General features: G+C 47.1%; 1 protein-coding gene across 1 annotated transcript in view; it reads right to left on the bottom strand.

Moving 5' to 3' along the window:
• Nucleotides 1-20,075, bottom strand: part of LOC147106396 (putative tetratricopeptide repeat protein 41) — an 87,448-nt gene that overhangs the window by 42,715 nt on the left and 24,658 nt on the right. The window contains exons 4-7 of the mRNA XM_086009463.1: nucleotides 15,961-16,175; nucleotides 11,589-11,752; nucleotides 6,811-7,282; nucleotides 2,021-2,260 (exon numbers count right to left, since the gene is read on the bottom strand). Of these exons, the coding sequence (XP_085865589.1) occupies nucleotides 2,021-2,260; nucleotides 6,811-7,282; nucleotides 11,589-11,752; nucleotides 15,961-16,175 (1,091 nt within the window). The remainder of the gene's footprint in view (nucleotides 1-2,020; nucleotides 2,261-6,810; nucleotides 7,283-11,588; nucleotides 11,753-15,960; nucleotides 16,176-20,075) is intronic.

Below are 20,075 nucleotides of genomic sequence, written 5' to 3'. Positions count from 1 at the left end.
CTAAATGTCCTTCCCCGTATCCTGAGACTGTGACCCCTCGTTCTAGACCCCCCAGCGAGGGGAAACATCCTCCCTGCATCATACAGCAGTATTTTCTGTCAAAGATTGTGCTCGTACAACTTTTGGGCATTTACTTGTTTTAAAAAAAATGTTCCCAGGTTGTAGTAAACATTGACAAGCCACATTTATTGTCCATTCTTAGTTTCCAGGCTAGGGCATTAAGAATCAACCACATAATGCAGGACTGGAATCACATGTAGGCTGAACTGGTGGGGCAGGTTTCCTTCCCTGAAGCACATTAGTGAATTGTTGCAACAATTCAGCAGCTTTTGTGGTAACAATGACGAGCTTTATTGAATTCAATTTCGCAACTTACCACGATTGCTCAGGGCTGCTCATCCAGTACCATAACCACTACACGACCATACAGTTGATTTCGTAAATTGTACAACACTGTGAGAATAATTGATGCTGCCTTTGCATAAAATGATACTCAAGGTAAATTGCAGATGCACTGAAAATGTTTCCAATTACTAATGCAGTCAATGCACAACAGTGAGCAGTCCATCCTTTTTGGCTTGCACTATCATCCCTTTTGCCATTTGTTCTCTCCTGCCCTCCACACTATCACAGACCTTTCCCTTTTGTTCTTTCCTCCCCTCCCGCCTTCCACTGCATCTCTACTCGCTTAAAACCTGCCACATCTGTAACATTTTCCAGTTCTGACGAAAGGTCATCGACCTGAAACGTCAACTCTGTTTCTCGCTCCACAGATGCTGCCCTGACCTGCTGAGTATTTCCAGCATTTTCTGTTTATGTTTCAGATTTCCACCATCCGCAGGATTTTGCCTTTTGTAGTGAGCAGAGACACTTCTGTTGTGGAGATTTTTGAATACCTTCCCTGTATTGCATTTGATTCCTTTATTAAAATGGAAAAAAAAAACTCCTTCACATTAGGATATCCTATTCACAAATCTTATAAGAACATAAGAATTAGGAGCAGGAGTAGGCCATACGGCCCCTCAAGCCTTCTCTGCCATTTAATAAGATCATGGCTGATCTTCTACCTCAACTCCACTTTCCCGCCCGATCTCCAGATCCCTTGGTTCCTCTAGAGTCCAAAAATGTATCGATCTCAGCCTTGAATATACTCAACGATTCAGCATCTACAGCCCTTTGGGGTAGAGAATTCCAAAGAACTAGGCAAGTAAATTCCAAAGAATTCCCTAATCGCACTTTTCACTACTGGAGACCAAACGCAGATTGGGTGACCGCTTTGCGGAACACCTCCGTTCAGTCCGTAAGGGTGACCCTGAGCTTCCGGTCGCCTGTCATTTTAATTCACCGCTCCATTCCCACTCGGACCTCACCGTCCTTGGCCTCTTTTATTGTTCCACGGAAGCTCAACGTAAACTCGAGGAACAGCACCTCATCTTCCGATTAGGCACTCTGCAGCCTTCCGGACTCAATATCGAGTTCAACAATTTCAGATCATAACCTCGGCCCCCATTAATTTTTTACCTGTAATTTTTCCACTCCTTTCCCCCCCCCCCCTTTCCTTTTGTTTCACTCTCCCACCTGGCAGCTATCTCTTGCCCTGCCAGTACACTTCACACCTAATCTCAGCCTACTACCATCTCGTCTAGCTTCGAACACCTTTTATTGTCTCTTCTACTGCTTTTGTCTCTTTCGCTTCTTTTGTCCGATCGCAGCCCTGCCTTCGATCTATTTTCTTTTCTTTCCAGTTTTGAAGAAGGGTTCGATCCGAAACGTCAACTCAAATTTCTCTCCACGGATGTTGCCTGACCTGCTGAGTTTTTCCAGCATTTTCTGTTGTTATTACTGCAGATGCAAATTTTGCGTACATTCATGGCAATTAGTTACCACTTAATAAGTACAATGACAAAAATGAATAGCTCTGTTACTTTTGTGAATGATATTTCAACTGTCCATTACAAATAATGCAAAGGAAATATGGCTCTAAATGTTCCTTTCCAATTTTAACACGTGACTTTTATACCTAGAAGGAGATATTCTACAGCATCCTGTATAGACTGGTGGGTGAAATGCAACCGTTCATCTGGCCTTTCTTGTATCCATTCCATGGAGGCAGCACGGAACAGAGCCCAGTCAAAGCTGCTGATCTCGTGTGTCCCTTTATAGCCCAGGTGTTTAAGAAGCTGGTGGATGTCCTCTTCATTTAATCCACAACGTGACACACTAAGCAGACAAAGGGTATTAACTACCCAGCCCTTCATTCCTGAAATGTGGTGCAAAAAGAATTACAGAAACATAAAAAGTACTTCTATATGCGGGAAGAAGTTTTAAGATCTATGAAAACAATCAAATAGTTACAGAGTATGTGAATTTCATTTTCATTCCTTTAATCCCTCGAATTCTTAATATAAATTTCTTTTAGAGGAGAGGGTAAACTTTGTTTGGCCTTGTGCTACCAGTGGTACTGGAACGTCGGAACAGGAAGAGGCCATTCAGCCCCTCGATCCTGTTCCACCATTCAATTAGATCATGGCCGTTCTGCCTCTTAACTCCATCCACCCGCCTTGGTTCAGTATTCCTCAATACCCTTGCCTAACAAAAAACAATCAATCTCAGTTTTGAAATTTTCAATTGACCCCCAGCCTTTTTGGGGGGAGTTCCAGATTTCCACTACCCTTTGTGCGAAGAAGTGCTTTCAGACATCACCCTTGAACGGCCTAGCTCTAATTTTAAGGTTATGTCCCCTTGTTCTGTACCAGGGGAAATAGTTTTTCTCTATTTACCCTATCAACTCCTCTGATCATTTTAAACACCTCAATTAGATCACCTCTTAATCTTCTATATTCGAGGGAATACAAGCCTAGTCTCTGCAACCTGTCCTCATAATTTAACCCTTTTAGCCCTGGTATCATTCTGGTCAATCTGCACTGCACCCCCTCCAAGGCCAATATATGCTACCTGAGAACTGAATGCATTACTCCAGGTGGGGTCTAACCAGAATTCTGTACTGATTTCTCAGCGCATCATTCCCCGCAATTGTCCACTATGTGTTGACTGCATGTGAAGCCTCATGGACGGTGCAAGGCCTTGCAAAATTCACCCTTATATTTCATCTGCCTATTCAGCTCCATAGGTATTAGCTTCCAGTTGTTGGAGCTGATTGGGTTTGTGTGGGAGGAGGGCTCTTAATGCTAATATCTATAGATTAACATTCTTGCAACTGCACACACTTGTTTTTTTACATAGTATTTACAGCACAGAAACAGGCCATTCGGCCCAACTAGTCTATGCTGGTGTTTATGCTCCACACGAGCCTCCTCCCACCCTACTTCATCTCAACCTATCAGCATAACCTTGCTCTGTCATGTGCTTATCTAGCTTCCCCTTGAATGCTACTGTGCAGTTACTTTTTATTTACACAATATAACAAATCACGTCGTTCTTTGTTCAGTAAAATTAATCTCAAATATTACAGCAGAGTATACTTGGAAAATTGGCATAGAACCATGAAAATATGACTATTTCCAAAGAAATTTGATGTTGCTTGACAATATTGGCCATAGGGTAAAACAATGTAAAACAATGCCACAAACTGGTCTTCTGTGTGGACCACAGAAAACCTGCCATTAAGGAGAGAGACACTAACAATTACCAGACCATTACCAGCATCGGGTCAGATAGTGCATTCATGCTGTGCTTCAGGCCTGATCCCCCAATGTTGCACATAAATTGGCACAAATGAGAGGTAAATGTGCAATCCCGGGCTCCCAGCAGGTAGCTGTGCTTGCAGGGAGCACGAGTCAGAGAATCAGGGCTGAAAGGACCCAGAAATTGGTCATTTTTCAGGCACTAAACGGCCTCCTAAGCCTCCAATATGGTGGGCAGGAAGTGTATGCTCATTACAAGCCAGAAATGCGGCACCTGCCATATTGGTAAAGACCAAAAACAATTGGCATGCAGTGCCATAACTTGCAAATAAGGGACCTAATGCTTGATTGAGATCCCACTGCATGGTTGGTTTGCCCTGAGGACCCTGGAGGCCGCTCACAAAACGGCTCAGGTAAAATTAATATTTTTTGGGCCTACCAAAAAACTCCAGGCTACTGCCGGCCCATCCGAGGCTCTCCCCAACCAGATTGCTCCTTGTCCCCAGTCTCCAATTGTTGGTCGGCTCAGCGTGGGAGTCAACCAATTAATGGCCCTCCCGGAAGCGTGGCGCTCATTTGATGCGCATTGTTCGGTGGCGGCACGTAAACGGGTCCTGCGCCTCAAAATAGCTCAGGCTTCGCGTCGGCAAGCACGGGCGGGCGATGGGCGCGCTCTTCCTGCTGCCCACCCGTTCTCTGCCTGTTGCTGAAATTGGCCCTCACCTGTCCCTGGTTGACATTCCTCAGAAGGGTGCATTTGTATCTTCATACTGTACCAACATCACTAAAACAGATTATCTGGTCATTATCACAATGCTGTTTGTGGGAGCAATTGGCTACCACATTTCCTACATTACAACAGTGACTACACTTCAAAAAGTGCTTCATTGGCTGTAAAGTACTTTGGGACGTCCTGAGAACATGAAAGGTTCTATATAAATGCAAATCTTTCTTTCAGACTTCTTTTAAAAATGATTTGTTTTCAGGATGTGGGTGATACTGTGAGCGGCCTCCAGGGATCCTCAGGACAAAAGAATCTTGCAGTGGGGATCCTCAATGCCTAATTTTTATTGCTCTGAGAGGGGGCTTGGTGGGGCTTCTCCTGAACCGCTGCAGTCCTTGTGCTGAATGTGCTCCCACAATGTTATTAGGTGGGGAATTCAATTATTTTGACCCAGCGATGATGAAGAAATCATGTCCAAGTCATGCTTGTGTGTGTTTTGGAGGAGGACTTGGAGGTAGTGGTGTTCCAATGATCTTGCTATTATTTTCTTTCTTGGTGGTAGAGGTCATGAGGCTGGGAGGTGTTACAGAAATAAGTTTGGCGAGTTGCTGCAGTACATCCTGTAGATAGTACAGAATGCAGCCAAACTACACAGGTGGAAAGAATGGATATTGAGTCCAGTGGAACGGGCCTAATCAAGCCAAATGCTCAGTTCTGAATGGTGTCTAGCTTCTTGAGTGTTGTTGCAGCTGTACTCACACAGGCACACTCCTCACTTGATCCTTGTAAATAGTGAACAGTTTATGAGGGGTCATGAGATAAGCTGCTTAATATAGAATACCCAGCCTATGCCCTGCTTGTATCCACAGTGTTGATAAAGCTGGTTATGGTGTTGATGGAGGGGGACTCGGTAATGAAGGTCAGGAGGAGGTAGATGGGCTTTTTCTTGTTGGTGAAGGTCATTAGTTGGCACTTATGTGGCGTAAAGGTTATCTGGCATTGTTAGCCCAAATGTGAATGTTGTCTATGTCCTGCTGTAGGCTGGCATGGGCTGTTTCATTATCAGAGGAATTGTGAATGGAGCAAAACACTGCAGAAACATCTGCAAACAGTTGCACTGTTGACCATACGATGGAGGGAAGGTCATTGATGAAGCAGCTGAAGATGGTTGGGCTAAAAACATTTCCTTGAGCAACTCCTGAAGTGATATCCTGGGGTGTGATGATTGGCCTCCCACAACCATCTTCCTTTGTGTCAGGTATGACTCCAGCCACCGGAAAGTTTTCCTCTTGACCCCCAGTGACTACAGATTTGCTAGGGCTCCTTGGCGCTATACTTACTCGAATTCTGCTTTGATGTCAGGAGCAGGTATCACCTTTCTTCTGGTATTCAGCTCTTGCGTCCATGTCTGGTCAAGGCTGTGCCAAGGTCTGGAGCTACCCGGTTCTGTCAGTGAGGTTCAGCAAGCAGGCTACTGGTGAGTAGGTGTCACTTGACAGTACAGTTGATAACTTCTTCCGTTACTTTACTTATGATTGGGAGGAATCTGATAGGGCAGCAATTAGCCAGGTTAGTTTAGTCCTGCATTTTGTGGATAGGTCATACCTGAGCAATTTTCTATTGTTGGGCTGATGCCAGTGTCATAGCTGCATTGTAACAGCTTGGCTAGAGGCCCGGTTAGTGCTGGTGTGCAAGTTGTCAGCACTACAACCAGGATATTGTCAGGACTATAGCACTCAGCCACTTCTTAATGTCACATGGGGTAAACCGAACGGCTAGACACTGGCATCTGGGAGTGGGCAAGTAGGATCATCTTTTGCAAACACTTCAGCCTTGTCTCTTGCACTCACATGCTGGACTCTGCCATAGTTGAGGATGGGGATGTTCAATCAGTTTTCTGATTGCCCACCACCATTCTTGACTGGGTGTTGTAGGGCTACAGAGCTTTGCTCTGATCCACTGGTCATGGGACTGGTTAGCACGGTCTATAGCCTGGTGCTTTCTGTGTTTAGTATGCAGGTTGTCCATTGTTGATGCCTCATTCTAAGGTATGCCTGGCGCTGCTCCTGGTGTGCCCTTCTACACTTCCTATTAAACCATGGTTGGTCTCCTGGCATGCTGGAGATGTTAATGAGGACTTTGCAGGGTCAACTGGGCTGAAATTACCTGGGGACATTTTGTGCCCTGTTTCATGTCTATTTAACAATTTGACTAATAGCCATTTATGATCACTAAAAGCCACTAAAGTGATCTTATCCACTGTTCCCGGAACAGAATTGAATTTGGCTTTCAAGGGTGAACACAAAATAGAGCGAATATGTAAATTTAATGCATAAGCAACTGGTATGTCACGCTTTCCTTATATTAACTGTGAACATCATGTAGTTTTTTCCAGTGGGTGTTGGGAATTTTTTTGTTGTTGTACAGAATATATTTACTAACCTGAGTTGGAAGAATGTGGAGAATAGGAAGAGGGAGAGATGCCTTTTCCTCTGCTGCCAGTGCTCTTCTCAACAAACCAACTGTAGTCCTCAATCCACCGCCTAAAGACAGCGACCCACAACTCCTGAACAGACCAACACTCAAGATATTCCTCCAGGCAATCAGCCTCATTTCTGAATGCTCCACATACTCGAAGCTCGTTCGCCAAAATAACCAGGACCAGGGGAAGGGAGCTCAATTTTCTACTCATAATATTTTCGATTTGGCTCCCACTTATTTCTTTGTAGGTCATGGTCAGGTGCTTCTGGAAGATTTGGATTTGGACTTTATAGTCAGATCTATTGGAAAGCTGCACCACTTTTACATCTTCATGCTTTGACAGTGATTTGAAGGAAAGGTTGGAAGAAGCAGTGGTTACAATAAGTTTGCACTGAGCCGGGAGAGGTTGTGGAAGCCATGAGAATTCCTTTACCTGTACAGAGAGGTATCACTATATTAGTATATAAATTAATGAACAACGACGTTTTACAAAATAAGCATGAACAAGGTTTACTGGTTATGAAAAATATGTAACACACTGCTCCACTTTTGTAACTTTTCAAAAACCCTTTAGAAATAGAAATAATTACTTATCAAAACTCCTTGGGCTAAAAATTCAGTTGCATAGCGCCCGTTGTTTGGGCGCTACGGGTGCCAAATAGGCTCGAAAATGTTTTCCTGGCAGCACATGCACACTTCTGGTGCGGACCGCGCCGGATGCCATTTTGGTGAGGGCGTTAGCATTGGCGCTGGGAGCGTGCGCCATAAGTATGCAGCGTAGGCAGATCATAACATCAATATTTGACACCAGCGCTGCCATTTTCGACCTCAACGCCGGAGCTAACGCTCTCTCTTGACCTTGCACAGCTGAACATGCGTTCAGCAGCAGGAAGGACACCCCATCAGTGCTATTTAAAGGAATCATCACCTACTTACAGGTTAGTTGTTGATTGATTTCTACTAGCTGTTGCTGAATTTGTAGAAGTGCTTGGTGCTTTTTAGACTTCTTTAAAAGTTGCCTAAAGTCTACAAGGAGTGGTGTGGCACGTGCTCAAGGACTTGGCACTGACTTGCAAGGGGTCTGCTCAGACCAGTTGCTCCCAGACCTGGGTGCAGTAGTTTGTATCCCCCTTGGCCTGCAGCATGATAAAGAGAATAAGCAGAGGCGACACAGAGCAGGACAAGCTCCTAGAAGAGGCATGAGGAGGGGGAGAAGAGCTCTCAGCAGGAAGCCATATCCACCCAGGGTCTTCAGGGAGCAATTCTCCTACCTCAACCTCTGTGGAGAACAGTGCATCCGACATCTCCGTTTTACTAAGGAGGTGCTCACTGAAATCTGCCATCGGCTGTAGGCAGGCCTGCAACTTCAGTCCAGGGCGAGGACGGCATTGCCAGTGGCTGTAAAGGTGATCGTGACCTTGAAATTCTTCGCGTCTGACTCCTTCCAGGCTGGACCAGACGACATTTGTAACATCTCCCAGTTCGCCATCCACTCCTGTATAAGGGAGGTGAGTGAGGCTCTGTATGCAAGGAAAGCTGACTACATTTCATTCTCTCTTGTCAGAGAGAAGCAGGCAGAGCAAGCACACAGCTTCACTAGAATAGCAAGCTTCCCCGTGGTGCAGGGTGCCATTGACTGCACACACATCGCTTTGCGGGTGCCACATCTCAATTTGGAGATGCACCGCAACCGGACGGGATTCCATGCCTTCGATGTCTAGTTGGTGTGTGACCATATTCAGTGCATCATGCAAGTCAATGCTCGGTATCCTGGCAGCAGCCATGATGCCTTCATTCTGCAGCAGTCCGCTGTACGATCAGCATTTGAGCCAACACGACAAACCAGAGGGTTACCACCTGGCTCATGACTCCGGTGTGCAACCCAACCACACGTGGGTAACATGCATATAACGACAGCCATGCTGCCAAACAAAATCTGAGAGCAGACCATTGGCATCTTTAAACAACGCTTCCGCTGCCTGAACTGCTCTGGAGGAGCCCTGCAGTACTCACCAGAGCATGTCTCAAGATTCGTCATGATCTGCTGCATGCTCCACAACCTCACCATCATAAGGGCACAGCCCTTGCCACCATGAGGGCACAGCCCTTGCCACCAGGCATACAGCAACGTCCTGAGGAGGAGGAGGAGGAAGTCGAGGAGGAGGAGAACGTGGAAGAGGAGGAAGAAATCCAGGCAGCCCCTTTCTGCCCGGGATCGAATCATCCAACTGCGGTACCAGTGAACACAACCCAATTCCCCAAACAACTTAACTTCCCTTGGTTACTGTCCATCACAGCGTCCTCTTGGCTACAATGCTACAATAAAAGCCTTCACAAAACAAACATTCCAAACCAATTTTATGAATTAAACGATTACAATATTTCATTCAAAAGTCAAATTATCACCCTTGTACATTCCCTTAGTGCCTGTCTTCCGTGTGCCTTTGCCTGTCCTAGAGCTTCTACACAGTGCTACCCCAGTGGCTGCAGCATGGCTGGTGGAAGGCTGCTGACTTTCAGTGGGGGAGACTACAGATGGCCTTGCAGGACGACCTCGAGCAGCTCTGGGCCTAGTAGGCCCGGCTTTGGACTGCACCACCTCGGCATGGGCAGCAGCAGTCTGGGCTGGCTGGCTGACAGGCAACAGCAAGGGCACTGGCGGAGTGGCAGTGGTGGGAGGACGAAAGCTCGTCTTCCACGGAGCCACTGCGACTCCCCCAGGGGCAGCGCCTCAGCAATCCTAGTAATCTGCTGGAGGGCAGATTGCTGACTACTGTGACACCCTGCAAGCCCCTTTCAACACTGGTAAACCCAGCCAGGATGGCAGCAGCCTGTGCTTGCGTGGCAACAAGCTGTTTTTTATGACTTCAGTCTGAGCTTCCATTGCAGCATTCAGACGTTGGGTGGCTTCTGCTTGTGCTGCAGTGGAAGCCGAGACATCGGCCATCAGATGGGTCCACAAGTGCACTAATGGATCTGCCCACCCCTTCCACACTGGAAAATATGGGCTCCACGCTCTGCGCAAAGCCCTGTGCAAGGTTGGTGCTGGACTTCTCCATGCTCCTTGACATTGCATTCAGGCTTTCTGACAGGCCTGCCAATGCACCAAGCATTTCATTGTGCATACCTATCAGCGTTCTTCTGTAGGCCGCCCCCATCGAAGTCCTCATCTGAGTCCTGTGCTTGCAGAACTTGTGTGCAACCTCACCCTCCGGGAAGCTGGCACCTGCTCTACCCTTTCCCCCTGCCCTGGCAGCAGCCTACTCATGCCTGGTGACTCACCACGTGCAGATCCCGCCTCTAAGCTACCTTCTAAAGTCTGCTCAGTGCCAGTATATGAGCTGGTGGCTGCAAGTGTCAGATCGAATGATGGTGTTTCTTCTTCATCATCACTCTCCTCTTCCTCTCGAACCACTGCCTGGCCAGTTTTGATTTCTTGGGTCTCTGAAATGAGAAAGGCACAAGGGTAGGGTTGTGGTGAGGGGGGGGGGAGCAAGAGGTGCATGCTTATACCATCTGCAGCTTGTAAGTCAGAAATGATTGTGGGATGAGGGGGAAGTGGGATGTGGGATCTTCAATGTTTTCAGCGCCACCATGGGCCACGGCCACAGTCACAGCCACTCCATTTATGGTGAGCACCATCTCCTCGAGGCACGCCTGCTCGTTAGCTGCGGCCGCCTACGATTGTGCGTCACCTTGTCCTGCAAGAGAGAAGGGAGTGTGTGAGTGAGTGCGGTGCACTGTGTTTGGCTGATGTGGCTGTCATGGTTGAATAGCTGGCAGTGTATGCAAGCTGTGAGATGTAGCAGTCAGGCTTGCAGCAGTGGTGTGTGAGGGTGAGATGGAGCATATGAATGTGAGGTCTGAGTCGTGATTGACAGAGATTGTTGGTAGGTAATGGGAGTGTGGTGAATTGAGCAGTGTGTGAGGCTAGTGGTGCAGTTTGTGGGATATGGCATTTGAAGATCAATTCACTGACCTTGCCCACTCGTGTGAGGTCATTAAATTCCTCCTGCACTGCATCCAGGTCCTCGGGGCTACACTGCTTGCATTGACTGTTTGCATTCTCAGCGTCTGCCTGGAGGGCCTCCTGGCCCCCTTTGGATAGAGGACATCTCTCCTCCTGACAATCTTCTGCACCAGGGCCTCGAGTGCTAGATCCAAAAATCTGGCAACCCTTTCTCTGCCATGTTGTGCCATCTTCAATCTTCCTGTAGGTCACACACTCCTCTACAATGCCTTCCAGTACCTGCTGCAGCCAGAATGCACCTCCTCTTTAAGAGGTGCAGGCTGGCTTTAAGAACTGTAGGCTAGCTTTAATTGGTTCTAGCCGTGCATGAACTTGGGCCCCCTGCTGGGCTGCATGCTGCTATCATTATAATTACATTGAATGGGCGCAGGTTAATCACGATCCCCGTGCCGGTTTTTGGGGCTATCCGATTTTTAGCTCCTTGTATTTGAACTTCATCCCATCAGTGAAGAGGTCAAAATGGGTCTTGAATTTCAGATATAAACTGTGCAGGCACTGCTTATTACTGGGATAAAGTCCACATTCATCATCTTATCATTGAATATTATGGATAGAATATTCAGCAGCCCACACCACCAACTGTAATATACTGTACACAGATATTTTTATATAAAGCCTGAAATATTACAATTGTCAGATTTTGTTTTCTTATTTTTAAAAGCTGTAAAAATGTGTTGTATTTTTTATTTATCATTAATAGTTATAATACCTGCTGTGCTGACAACCCATGGGCCCCAGTTAGCTTATCAGCTCCATCTAGCACCAGCACACATGGTTTCAAGCCAATTGCCGCTATGAAGGCTTGGCAGACCATTTGAAATATCCAGATATCTGTGGGATTCGCACTGAAAGAATCGGGGTGATCTTCAGCTCCTGAAATTCAATTATAAAAGTGTTTCATACTCACTGTGCATCATCTCAAGTTCACTTTTAAATGAGCTGACGTTACATTGCTCGTGGACAAAAAAAAATGGTCTCTTTGGGCTGGATTTTCATTCAGAAGTTGGGAAGGAGGCGGGACTACAACTTTCGGGTTTTAGTCCCGCCTCCATCGACGTCCGGCCAATCCACGCGAGTTTCCCTTGATTGACCTTGTTGAGCCCGCCCAGCGGGCTCAGCAGGCCAATTAAGGGCCACCCGGCAACAGGTGATGTCACAGACTGAAATTTCATCTGTCAAGAGGTGTTGACAGATGAAATATCAGCGTTTCACAGCTGTTTGAAGCTGTCAAACACTGACAGTCTGACTTCTAACCTGAGTCCTTCTACACAGACTCAGTTAGAACTCTCACCGGCACTGAAAACTGAAGGCTGTCACTTTTGACAGCTCGCAGCCATTCTGCTTTCAATGCCGGCTGAGTGATGGACTCCCGACGCCTAGAGGAAGAAAGGCTGTTAAGGTAAGTACAGGTAATTTAAACTTATTTACACACTTTAGACACACCAAACACACTTACCTTTGCACTCATGCACCCATCACTCACCTGAACACCGACATCCCGACCCCTCCAAGTCCTTCAACCCGACGGCCCACCTGATCTAACCTGGCGTGGTTTGGAGCCGTCGGGAATCCCACACGACACCCCTCAAAATAGGGATTAGGATAAAAACTGCCTGTTAACTACCTGTTAACAGGCAGTTAATTGGCACTAATCCCTTCCCGCCTCGGGTCGGGGGGGTCCCAGTGCGGGGCGGGTACCCGCCTCCTTTGAAACTTACGTGGAGGTGGGTTTTGGGCGGGATGGTGTCGGGACCCCTGAATTCGGGATTTTAGCCCCCCGCATGCCTAAAAGCCCGCCTCATGGCACACTGAAAATCTAAGCCTTTGTCTTTTCAATCCTGGCCCGATTTTAACTCAGGGCGCGAACTGAGGATGCGAGAGCCGAAGCGGGTGGTGAACTGTCCGGCTCGCCGGCCCCCCCCCCCCAGAGCGTGAGGCCCGTGAGATATTAACGCTGACTCCCACCCAAAGCCGGCGGGAATAGCGTCACCACTGGTGGGTGGAAGTCGCAATTGATGGTGGGGGGGGGGGGGCGGAAACCCACAGAAACAGTCCCTGGCAAGTTAAGTGAGATATTTAAAGACCACTGGCTCTGCAGCATGTAGACTGTTTTTTCTTGAATGCAGCCGGCCTAGCACTGGTGGCCTGAAACAGGTGTTAGGCCCCTGATTTGCATATGCAAATTTCAGGCGTGGGCCCTGGGCGCTCCTAACTTTTTGCCTATACCAATATAGCGTGCAACGCATTTCCGGCATGCAATGAGCACACGATTGCTGCCCACCGTATTGGAGGCTTAGGTGTCCATTTAGCGCCTGAAAAACAGTAGGTTTGTCAGTCCCTAGTTGAGAAACAAGGGCTGAATACCACCAGTGCAGGCGCCTTCTCTCACTAGAATGGTGTTCTGACAAAGAGGGGATACACCCAAAACATCAACCTACCTTTCTCACTTCCTTTCTTCTCCAACCCTATTAAAAAAAAACTTGCTTATATTTCAGTTTTGAGTTCTGATGAAGGGTTGTACCCGAGACTTTAACCAGTCTTTTCTCTTTACAGATGTTGACCTACCTGCTGTGTATTTGCAGCATTTTCTGTTCTTGTTCCAGATTTTCATTTGCAGTTATTTTCTCTCAATAAATTTGTTAACAAGAGTAATACATTAATTAAAGATAAAAATCTACCCTGCTAAAAAAAAACACAATAGTTCATTCCCAAACAAACTGGCAACCAAGTATTCTAAATCATGTGCTGCTGTGTTGCATAGAAATCAAAGCTATAATGGGCCAAATCTTGCTAGAGTGGGGCATCTCGCAGCATGCGCGGTTAGTTAGACTTTCTCCTGCACCTTTCCGCTCAAAATGTTTTTGCGCCGTATCCTGCGGGAAATACAAGCCGATAACTGCATGGCGAGGGCAACAGGACATCTGGGACAAAAGCCAAACATTGCGGATGCTGGAAATCTGAAATAAAAACAGAAAATGCTGGAAACACTCAGCAGGTCAGGCAGCATCTGTGGAGAGAGAAACAAACTTAACGTTTCAGGTCGATGACCCTTCGTCAGAACATCTGGGACCATGGTTAATGGCAGGCCCAACAGTGTATCTCCTTAACCAATGAGATTTAAAGATTTAGAAAGAAACAGGAGGGTGAATTAGAGTCAAATCAGGTACAGAAACAGAAATAAAGAGAAGGAAAGAAAGATTGGATTAAGAGAGAGGGAGAAAAGAGACATTTTTAAAATCTCTAACAATTGACTATATGCAAGAATGTGATTCAACCACGAATATGCAGTCTCCAGAGAATACAACCGCTACACCAGTAAAGACATGCCAATCCAGGCCGACTTGAACAACCTACCACCAAACCATCTCAAATCTAAAAGGCCATTTTGGACCGTCGCCGAAGTCCTTCAGCGATTTTCCCTCAGCCTTGGCGACCGATGGCGAAATGCTTGGAAGAACTGTGACATACGGAATGGATTCCTTATAGAGGACCCCACAGTTCAACCTGAAGGATCAAACCTTCCTCGCAAACAGTGGACAACCATCAACCGCCTCAGAACCGGTCATGGTAGATGCTGCCACCTTCTCCATAGATGGAAGATTAAAGCATCCCCATCATGCGACTGTGGAGCTCCTAATCAGACCCTGGGGCACCTCATTGAGCACTGCCCTCAGAGGAAATTCGCAGGCAGCCTACAACCTACACCGGAAGCTTTGGCCTGGATTAGATATTGACATTTGATTTGCTTTGCTACTACCATACGAAAGAAGAAGTCTCAACCATTTAAATTGTCCCCTTTCTGGGCCAGAGAGATTGCAGTAACAATGATCATATCGTTAAAAGGGTACTTGCACTTTTAATTATGAGCCCTCACTTTCTGCGGCGAGCTTAATGGGCAATTAATGTGCAAATCCAGTAAATTCATAAAAATAATGGGGAGGCTAAGGGCGAGATGCCGTTTGGGCGAAGCAAATGGCGGAGCGGCGTAAATCGACCAGCAAGTTCTGGAGATTCGCAACTCATGGCATATCACTTAATCCCCCGGAACTTGCTGGCCGATCATAGCGCCGTGCCAGCTTCTGATCTATAGTCGTGCTTTCAAACTTTCCAGACTAAAAGCTCTGTGGAATGTGCTATCACACAATCACAGTGTACAAGCCAGCAGCGAGGCCGGGACCCGCCACCGACGTCGCCCGCCACGGACGTCACCCGCCACGGACCCACCGATGTTGGTAAACTCCAGCCTGTTGACTTCAATAGAAAGGAAAATCAGGCGTAGTGTATAATGGGCGGCCAATTCAATATCATTCACTTTACACAATCACACAAAGTTAAAATTACCCCCAATTGTATATGGAGCACTTTGGGATGTTTCTGAGAGGTGTGATAAAGCACTATATACATCCAAGTTTGTTCTTTCCTTGGCTTTGTGTTGAATCCAAAAGTAAGCAGCATACAGACCTGGAAGACAGTGTGACTCTCAAAATTTCCACCATTGAAGTTTACCACCGACATCCAAGTAATGAGATGCTCATGTGAAGGGAAGGATCGTTCTGGTTGCTATGTGCAGCAATGGTCCTTGTAAGCTGCGCTTTGTTCTGCGCGGCCTGTTTCTTTCAATGCGCGGTCCCCTTTAAATTGCTCCATACGCACGGTAATTCCAATGGAAAAGCTTGTGAGCAGTCTGCGCGGGAACTTGCAGATTACTGCGCAGCCGCGCATAGGGGAAACGTTGACATGTAGTAATGGTGTTAACACATTCTTTTTGAATGCATTTACGATATCATTACATGTGAACAACCAGTGCAACTCTTCGTCCATGGTGTCCAAGAGTAAGCGTTACCACCCATTCTGTATACCTTTATAAATAGGCTCTCTATATTCAAGTACTACTGCCATCTAAAAGCAGCAGAAAATAGACATGTGCACGATGAACTGATATTGAATGGCTCCATTTTCATAATGTAAAAGGAATGTAAAAGAATTAAAAAGGTTATTTATTCTTTCTGGCTGACAAACAATAGATCTTAACAATGCCCATAAATATTTTTCATGCTCGATTCTAAAAACTTTATAATTACCAAAATATTCAAGACGTAGTTTTAAAATACAGTGCCTCATAAAGGACATGATGTCGTGGCTGGCAGAGCTACTTCCCACATAGTGGGTTATCACCAGGACACTGGGGTTTTTCTGCTTAAAGTATTTTAGCCAGTTGCAGATCACTGCTGACTTGCCACAGCCCTTCTCTCCACAAAGCAATAGGACAGATTTAGACTGGGACACAGGCTTTGGTCTGCAAATCAAACAGAAGAAAAAATATCAAAAAGGGATCAACAAATGTCTTGTTAGCCATTTTTACACCACACATAGTACCTCTGCAGTAAATATATTAGTACTAGGCAAACATTATAACCCCCCGATGTATCATTCTAACACAATGGCCATGCCGATTCCCTAAAGCACAGACAATAATTATATGCTAATAAATTAACCTCAGTAGTGGGGAAGCTTTTAGAAACGATAATCTGGGACAAAATTAACAGCCACTTGGACAATGTGGATTAATTAAGGAAAGCCAGCAGAGATTTGTTAAAGGCAAATCGTGTTTAACTAACTTGGTTGAGTTTTTTGATGAGGTAACTGTAGTGTATGTACCCGTCTACCGTTAAGGAAACTATTGTATGTAACCGTTCACCTTTAAGAGAACTACTTTAGGTGTGGCACTACTTGTTTGGCTTCTGTATACTGTAATACCGACAGTGACCACACCAGTATATAAGTGTTGTGGCAGGATTGCTGGGGCAGATTCGCCCTGACCTTCGAATAGTAAAGACCTGTTTGTTTGTTACTCCTGAAGTCTGTGTCGTTATTAACAGTACAACCCACAGACTTTACAGTGGCGACGAGTCCGATCGTACCCTGCGGCAAGACTACCAAAGCAACTAAGGAGCGTCGAAGAGAGGCAACCGCCCTCGTCGTTATGCTGGGAGAAAACACGAGGCTGCAGCAATAGAAAGGAAGAAGACTTAGCAACAAAAGCTTCCATCAGCAACAGGCACTGACTACCCTTCTACCACGGTGCGGAGTGAGCCGATCAGCAGGAAACAAGGCGGCCGCGGAGACTGTGAGTAGGGGAAAGTGTAACGAAATCCGGAGGATAAGGGCTGTGCACTCGACCACGGTCGAGGGGGAGCAGAGCTGGTCAGGAAGTCGGGTCCAACGGCGTCGTGAGATAGCCGGACCGCGATCGGCGGGAAAAGCCGGGCAGCGACCGAAGCCACGAAGCGCTGAGACCGGGAGCAGGCGCGGGAAGAGAGAAACTCAGCCGCAGCCGGGGAGGGAAGCACCGGACTGCGTGAGGGCTGGGAGGCGAACGGGAGCCGAGCGTGTGGGAGAGGCAGAGCCGACCAAAGGAGGCTGCGCGAGAGCCAGTCCAGCGGCTGAACTGTTCTCCACCAACGGGGTACCCAGCGCCGGTAGAGCCGAACGTGTGGGAGAGAGACGGAGCCGAGCAAGGGGAGAGGGACTGCGTGAGAGCCAGTCCAGCGGCTGAACTGTTCTCCGCCAACGGGGTACCCAGCGCCGGTAGAGCCGAACGTGTGGGAGAGAGACAGAGCCGAGCAAGGGGAGAGAGACTGCGCGAGAGCCAGTCCAGCGGCTGAACTGTTATCCGTGAACGGGGTGTACCCAGCGCCGGTAGAGCCGTGCGAGCGGGAGAGAGAGACAGAGCCGAGCAAGGGGAGAGAGACTGCGCGAGAGCCAGTCCAGCGGCTGAACTGTTATCCGTGAACGGGGTGTACCCAGCGCCGGTAGAGCCGTGCGAGCGGGAGAGAAAGACAGAGCCGAGTAAGGGGAGCTGTGCGGAAGCCAGCCAGCGGCTGAACCTGTCCACTGTGGGGAAAGCGTACCCCTTCCACCAGGGAAGAAACGCGGGAAGCCGCCATTAGGCGGAGAAGACGACAGAAGCGGGAAACCGCCATTGAAGTGGGCGGGGAGAGAAGGAAAGAGCGGGAAACCGCCATTTTCGCGGGAAAAACCGCCATCTTAGAAATAAACAAATAAATAAGAATACTTAAAGAAATACTTGTGCTGCTCCCAAGGAAAGAAAGATGCCTAAGCGAGGGAATATTAACGATTTTAATTCTGAGATAGAAGACTGGGCCACGTACGTGGAACGCATAGAGATTTATTGTGAAGCCAACAAAATAGAGGAAGACGACAAGGCGATAACATTGCTAAACTCGATGGGGGCAAAAACATACGGGCTCTTGAAGCATCTAATAGCACCAGATAAACCGGCGGATCAGACTTTCGAAGAGATTGTGGCTGTGCTGAAGGACCACTTGAACCCCACACCGTTGATGCTGGCTGAACGTTTCAAATTCTATGCAAGAACGCAGAGGAAAGACGAAAGTAACGCGGAATACTTGGTCGAACTGCGTAGGCTGGCGAAATACTGCCAGTTCAGAGGGAATCTGACAGAGGCACTGCGAGACAAGTTCGTATGTGGATTGTCCAAAGAAGGGACGCAAAAGCGACTACTGGAAGAGAACGACCTCACACTAGACAGGGCTGTTCTTATAGCTGCATCGCACGAAGCCGCAGCGAAAGGAACGGCAGAAATGCAGCTGAAGGCGGCGGCACTCGGGGTGGACCAAATTACCTCGAATACAACAAAATGCTATCGTTGTGGGAAGACAACGCACAACCAGAATCAATGCTGGTTTAAGAACCAAGAATGTAGGAAATGTGGCAAACTGGGTCACATCGCAAAGGTATGCCGGTCAGGGAAGAAGACCAACAACCAAAGGAAGCCACCACAAGAAAAGTACAGCAAGGTACACAAGGTGGCTGAGAAGAGTTCAGACGAACAGAATTCAGACTCAGACCCAAACAACCAGGAGCTGGGTAGTCTGAGAATTTACAATGTGGGGAGGGAAGCTGATCTACAAACTATCTGGGTCATGCTAAGAATAGCTGGAGTCCAAGTAAGAATGGAGTTGGACACTGGATCAGCTCTATCAGTCATCAATCGAAGGGACTACCACCGGCTATTCTCTCACATACCCTTAAGGAATACCAAGTTCGTATTACAGACATACACGGGGCATAAAGTATACCCCATGGGGAAGATAAGAGTCAAGGTGAGAGAGAGGGGTAAAGAACACCCAAGAATGAACTTGTACGTATTACCTGAGGGAGGACCACCACTTCTAGGATGGGAGTGGATTAAGAAAATAGACATGGAATGGCACTATCTAAAAGCCATCACGAGTGAGGACTCGGTACGAGCAATCAGCTCAGATTCTGGAACGGATGACGATAAGACTAACTCAAATATGGAAGACAAGGCTGAAATGGACTTGCCGACTATGGTGGAGAAAACGAAGACAGGCATAAAGGCTTATGCTACCGAGAAGGATAAAGCTTCAGAGCAGAACTCCAGGTTGACAGAGAATTCTGAGCCTGTCCAAGTTAAGGACTTATCCACGACGGAAGAACACAGAGCCCGGACTCAAACGTATCGCAAAATACAACAACAATTAGAACAGTTGAGTTACCGTCTCGTACAAGAGATGAAAACAATGGAACAATTCTGGGACACCGAATGGGAGAACCTGGAAAGACAACAGAGGCAGCTAGCTCAAGCTGAGAGCGACCATAGGGCCATCATGGCTAAGTATCGATCACATCTCCCTGATGCTGTTCAAGAGTTAGAATATTTGCAGAACGAAACAAATGAAGAGGAATCTTCAGGCAGCCAGGATTTTATCCCAGTTCCTCTCTACGACTCCTTACAAGCAGAGTGTAAGAAGTTGAAAGAACAGTATGAACAGGCCCAGGCTACAATTCTGGAGGGGGTTAACTCGGCAACCTCCGAAAAGCTAGTTTTAGTGAAAGCATATGAGCAACTAAAGGTTGAACATGAGCAAGAAGTCCAAAGGATGCAGGAAATGTTTGAGGAGCTCCAGGCCAAGACAGACTCATCGGTAGAGATTCCATCCATCGATGAAAAATTGGAGGTGGAAGACATGGCAGAACATGGAATCCAAGAGGTTCAAGAACTCATAAAAGTACTGAAGGAAACCCAAGACAAATATGAGGCGGAAATGACCAGGGTTCAACAACTTGAAGAACATAGTCAACTGGGAATCCGGGCAGTGGAAGGAAAGGCAACTGGAAGAGAAACAGA

The sequence above is a fragment of the Somniosus microcephalus genome, chromosome 16, assembly GCF_052327205.1.
Source record: "Somniosus microcephalus isolate GS21.2 chromosome 16, FLI_Smic_1.0, whole genome shotgun sequence".
NCBI lineage: Eukaryota > Metazoa > Chordata > Chondrichthyes > Squaliformes > Somniosidae > Somniosus > Somniosus microcephalus.
Note: the sequence above shows the minus strand (reverse complement) of the source record. Positions and strands in the feature narration are given on the sequence as shown.